We start from the raw sequence: 6,000 nt of genomic DNA, 5'->3' as shown, positions 1-6,000 counted from the left end.
TCTCAATATTCTGGTGAGTAATAATGTGGAGAAAAATCAGTTCTCCTAGTCCTCTTCCTCCTCGCTAGAAAGGTAGGGAGGTATCATAAGGGGACTGACAATATTGTGGTTGTTGCTCTGGTAAGAAATCTCCCTTTAGGAGAGGAGATCCTGCAGAGTGGGAGGTCAGCAGGGCTGAGGAACTGTTGCTGACTAGAATCAAAGTGCATTGTGTGTTCTGGTGCAGAGTGGGACAGTGGTGCCTTGCTGTGGTGGCACTGGCAGCATAGAAGCTAAGGAGAGGGTCCGTGCCCTGTGAGCGGTGTGTTGCTGCAGCACTGAGCGGGTGCGCAGTGTTGGCGTCATCAAAGGCTAAAATGGGGCCACAGGATCAAAGGCAAGCGCCACTCCCACTGTTCGGATAGGCCGCACTGAGCCTGTGGTTGGCACCGGGCCTTTTAAAGTGACTGTGGGTGCATTGCAAGAGGCAAGCAGCTGAAAGCCCTCGGGAGCAGCACCTTTTGAAAGGGGCACTGACAGAGGGTGTGTCTACACTACCCTCCTAGTTCGAACTAGGAGGGTAATGTAGGCATACCGCACTTGCAAATGAAGCCCGGGATTAGAATTTCCTGGGCTTCATTTGCATAAGCGGGGAGCCGCCATTTTTAAATCCCCGCTGGTTCGAACCCCGTGTAGCGCGGCTACATGGGGTTCGGACTAGGATTCCTATTCCGAACTACCGGTACACCTCGTGGTACAGCTCACGAGGCAGGCAGAGTGTGTGTATGCTCCAGGAGGGGAGGAGGGAAAGCTACTGCTGTAGGAATCTCCGAAGGTGCTGGGGTGCACTCACAGGGACATCTCTCAAAGGAGAATGTGTGTTCATCTGTGCATACAAATTGCTCAGATTGAAACAAATAAGGCTTAGTGGGTAATATTTATGCTAGAATATTAAAGCAAAAATCCAAGCTGAAGATGCCTAAGTAGAGGTTCTCCTTTGAAACTGCAGTCTAGGTCTGATCAGCACAGCAGAATTCCTGAGATGTGACAGGTAAAGTCTGAACCAGGGAGTAGAACACAGGAGAAATGGGATAATAGGGAAGGAAGCAGGATGTGTGTCTGTTTTTTTTCTCTGTTTCTTTCAGAATCCAAATAATTACTGAAATCATATTGCATCATTCTATAGCATTTTGCAAAATCTATAAAACAATATTTTTACAATTACTGTCCATTAAATTGTTTTCAAAGACATTCAGATCCTGTATTTTTTTTCTCTCAAAATAAAAAGTAAACAGCACTATACAGGAAGGAATTTGTTTGTCAATAGTTAATATTTTATTTGAACCGTGAAAGTGGGAGACACTAAAACACTGAAGACACATCAAGTGCAGTTCCTCAGCCTTTATGAACTTTTCATTAAAAAAGTCTATCATCAAATCAAATTTATGGACCATTATATTTTTAAATACATTGTAGTAAATTATTATATAACACTGTTTTCATTAGGAAGTAGGACAATAAGGTATTCTTAGTTTAAAAGTTAAAATTCAAGAAAGAAATGTTTAACTATTCACCTTCATACAGCAGTAGTCATTACCTATATTTATAAAGAGCACTATTCTAGTTCATTTAAATTTATGAAGGCAAAAATATTTTTTGAACAACATGCAATGGTACTGTTTCTGATAGTTGCAATTAATCATTGCATATAAAAGTTGAACTGTCTATTTTTCAGATATTTAGTTATATCCTGTTACATAGCTGCCTTGCAGACACAATATTATAACAAATGTTAGCTGTTTGTGTATCTGGCATCAGAGCTGCATATGGATTTCTACATTTCAATGTAAATTTAGGAACTAAAGAGGTAAATGCTGTTCTTTTCTTTTTCAAAGTTGGGTAAGGTGCCAATGGGATAAATGAACACAAACAGGCAACCTGAAATTTGCTTCTTAGAGGTAATAAAATTAGAAGCAATAGTACTATTATAAAATAACTATAGAATTTTCTTAACCCATTTCCTGACATGTAATTCTACCAAAACTGAGCATAGTCCAGAAAAAGACACAAGTGGAAACTTTACAGTTTCAGTTTCAATGGTGTACATTACATTGTACCACCATTAGGATTTCAGCAAAATCTCAAAAGGAAAACTGTTATTGAAGGCATTCACTAAAAATCTTCTTTCTTAAAAAGTTTTTGTCAGACCAGATGAATGGATATGCACTGTATATCCTAAACTGGAATATAATCCCCTTTAAAAAATAACTTTCAATTTGCAAAAATTGGGGTCTGTCTTGACAGAATTTTTCTTGTGTATAATTTTTGTGTTTTGACTGCGTATGAAAACAAAAAAAAATCTTTAATATTAACAATATTCATATTAAACACGAAATGAAAGCTATATTACGAAGAAATCCATAAATAAACAGCAGCGAGATTATATCTAAAACTGCTCCTTTGGTTCACTAAATTTTCTCCTTTTTGGCAGTGAATCTTGACTAGAAGAGAGTGTATATTGATGAACCTACCAAGAGAAAATACAGACTGCATTACAGGTCCCTGTATTTCACAAACAATAGCTCTTTCAGTTGTGTTAGGTATCTTAACATGAAAAATTAACTTTATAACAAGAATCAACTACATGAACTAGAAGGAACTGTTCAATGAATCTGAAAAGGTTACTCATCTTGTGTAGTAACAATGGTTCTTTGATATGTGTGTCCCTGTGGCTGCTCCACTTCAGGTGTTGGTGCGACCTCACACCGGCCAATAGGAGAATTTTCTTAGTAGCAGCTGCCTTGTGGTAACACTGGCTGTTGGCTGCATGTGCAGCATGACCCTCCCCTGTTCCTTCTCTACCATGGAATCAAGGAATTCGACTCCAAAGTAGAGGAGAGGTGGGAGGGTAGTGGAGCACCCACAGGGACACACATCTCAAAGAACCATCATTATTGCAAAAAGCGAGTAACTTCTTCTTTTAGTGCTGTCCCTGTGGGTGCTCCACTTTAGGTATCTGTAGAGCAGTGTCCTGCTTGAGGGAGGCTTTGGACACATGGTTGTAGAAAAAATGAGAGGACAGCCTGTCCTACAGTGATTACAGGAATTGGGCAGTTGTTATAGCATAGTGTTTAGCAAATGTATGGTCGGAGGACCAGGTTGCTGCTCTGCAAATGTCTGGTAGGGGTACATCTTTTAAGAAGGCTGTGGAGGTAGCCATGACCCTAGAAGAGTGGGCCGTTATGCGTTGAGTTTATTTGTTATGCAAGGTGTAGTAAATGTGTATACAGGAAGATATCCATTTGGATAGGCATTGGAAAGTAATTGCCTTACTTTCCCTTGGACCATTCAGCAATGGACAGGAAAAGCCACAGGGACCTGCAGAAGGGACGGGCCCTGTTAGTATAAAAGGTAATGGCTCATCTCACGTCCAGCAAGTTGTCCTCAAGAGGTTTTGGGAAAAAAATGGGAAAATGGATGGGTTGGTCGATATGCAAAATGAATGCAACTTTAGGTAGAAACTTAGGATGGGGACATAACGTAACTTTGTCCCTTGTGAATATGGTGAAGAGTGGGTCTGCCATAAGGGCCACTATTTCACCTATCTGCCTTGCTGATGCTATGGCTACAAGAAAGGCAATGTTAACTGAAATATGAAGGAGGGAGCATGTGGTGAGATGCTTGAAGGGAAGTCTTGTGAGACTTTTGAGTACAAGGTTGAGGTCCCAAAGGGGTGTTGGTTCACAGATGAATCTCTTGAGTATCTTGAGCTCTAATATAGGTCTCCATCCTCTGTTGTTTTTTCTGGGTGAGGAAACAGCTATAATAGAACCCTCTCCCATGATGACAAGTTGGTACACATTCAGCCGCTCCAATCTGGAGATGTTGAATCTTCAGACCTAGTAGGTTACCATGGGAAGGGTCCCTGAAGAGGGAAGGGGAATGGGTTGGAGGAGCAAATATAAAAAGTTTGAGTACCTGGACTGGACCCATTGATCTGATGTGATGTTTTCCCATGCATGTAAGAAGGAACATAGATGGTAAGGTTGCAGAAGAAGAAGTTACTCACTTTGGTGCAGTAATGATGGTTCTTCAAGATGTGTCCCCCCATAGGTGCTCCACTGTAGGTTTGGGCTTGTCCTGGCGCCACAGGCCAGAGATTTTCAAAAGCCATAGTTAGCCGGACCGCGCATGCGTGGCAGTGTCTCGCGCCATTTGTGCCCCTTTATCATCGTGCGGTCCAGCTCCCGCCAGTTCCTCTCACCTGTTTGGAGTCATCTAAAATGAGAAATTGAACACAAGATTCCAAAGTAGGGAGGCGGGAGGGTACTAGAGCGCTCATGGGGACACACATCTCGAAGAACCATCGTTACTGCATCGAGGTGAGTAACTTCTTCTTCGAGTAGTGTCCCCGTGGGTGCTCCACTATAGGTGACTCCGGAGTTGTATCCAGCTTGTCCGGTTGGTGGGCCCCAGAATCATGGTCTGTTCTGGCCTGAAAGAACAGCAGTGGCTACAGAGGAGTCTGTCACAAGGTATTGTACAATTGCATAGTGCTTCACAAATGTAGTGCTGGAAGACTACATGGCCACTCGACAAGTATTTGGTACCCTCTCTATTGCTCCAATATCAAGCAAGTGAGCTACCTCCTGTTTGAGGAGAAGTTTGTGAGATGGGTCCCTGAAGAGGGACGGGAGAGGAGGGGTGGTGGGGGAAGGGACATGAAGGGAATTACGTAGCCCATTGTTATTAGCTGCATGACCCATTCGTCTGTTGTTATTGCAGCCCAGTGATGGTGAAAGGGCCTTAAACGATGGTGGAAAAGTGTAGTACTAGCATTCGAGGCAGGCAGTATTTGAATGGCTTGCAATCCCTCGATCCACGCGTCAAACTTGCTGTTTAGTTTGTTGTTGATTTGTTGGTCTGGCGGCTTGTGGCTGTCGTCTTTGAGGCCAGTGCCTAGGTTGCTGGAGCTCATATTGTCATGGTTGTGCATAAGAGTGAGGTCTTTGCTTCTGATATGGCGTGTACTTTTTTTGCCGATATGGCGGCGTATACTTGCCCAGAGTCCTGAGCATAGTGTGCGAATCTTTGCCAGAGTGAAGCAGCTGGTCTGTCTTATCTGTGAAGAGGCCTTGTCTGTCGAAGGGCAAGTCTTCAACTTTAGATTGCAGCTCCTTTAGAACCGCTGACATGTGGAGCCATGAGGCCCTGCGCATTACGACAGATGTTGCCGTCGTCCTCGCTGCCGCATCCAGAGCAATGTGAAGCACTGACTGAGAGACGGTATAGCCCTCTTGAATAATGGCTGTCAGCAGCTGTTGCTTAGTATCTGGATGTTGGTCGAGTAGGGGAAATAACTTCGCATAATTGTTGAAGTTGTGATTTGCTAACAGTGCTGCGTAATTGGCCATTTGGAGCGTTAGCATGGCCCAGGAGTATACCTTTCTGCCCAAGAGGTCTAGGCGCTTGTTGTCCTTATCTCCAGTGTTGGTTCTGTAATGAGAGGCTTTAGCCTGTTGTTGAGTTGCGTCGATGACCAAGGAGTTAGGCTGGGGATGGTTGAATAAGAATTCCATCCCACTAGCTGGGACGAAATACTTTTTGTTGACCTTTTTATTGGTCGGCAGCACTGTGGCAGGAGTCTGCTATATGCCGTTGGCAATTTCAAGTATGGATAACTCCTGAATAACTCCTGGAATTCCTTCAGGTCATCTGACGGTGAGGTGTCTCGAGTGAGGATGGCATCATATGGTGAAGAAGATGCCTCGTCCGTAGGGGACCTATGATGTGACGCTTCCATGTCAGACATGTGCTCTACTTCTTTGGTAGGCTGTTCTGTTGGTGGTTGATGATCGGATAGAGTAGGTGGTCTGGCTGATTGCAAAGTGGGGGATCGGCTCTTGTCACGAGTTGTGAATGACGGAGCTGGTGAAGGTGAGGTGCGAACTGAGTGGGAATATTGCTCTTGATGGGTATGGTACTAAAGTAACGATCCTCGTAAAAAGGTTGGTATCTGCG

General features: G+C 43.6%; 1 protein-coding gene across 2 annotated transcripts in view; it reads right to left on the bottom strand.

The window, feature by feature from the left end:
* Window positions 1-1,291: 1,291 nt before the first annotated feature.
* Window positions 1,292-6,000, bottom strand: part of HORMAD1 (HORMA domain containing 1) — a 58,790-nt gene continuing 54,081 nt past the window's right edge. For both annotated transcript variants that reach the window (XM_075907336.1, XM_025179851.3), the window contains exon 15: window positions 1,292-2,506. In XM_075907336.1, coding sequence (XP_075763451.1) covers window positions 2,426-2,506 — 81 coding nt within the window. In that variant the 3' untranslated portion in view covers window positions 1,292-2,425. The remainder of the gene's footprint in view (window positions 2,507-6,000) is intronic.

Source organism: Pelodiscus sinensis, chromosome 22, assembly GCF_052426305.1.
Source record: "Pelodiscus sinensis isolate ZL-2025 chromosome 22, ASM5242630v1, whole genome shotgun sequence".
Lineage (NCBI taxonomy): Eukaryota > Metazoa > Chordata > Testudines > Trionychidae > Pelodiscus > Pelodiscus sinensis.
This window is presented reverse-complemented; position numbering and strand designations above follow the sequence as displayed.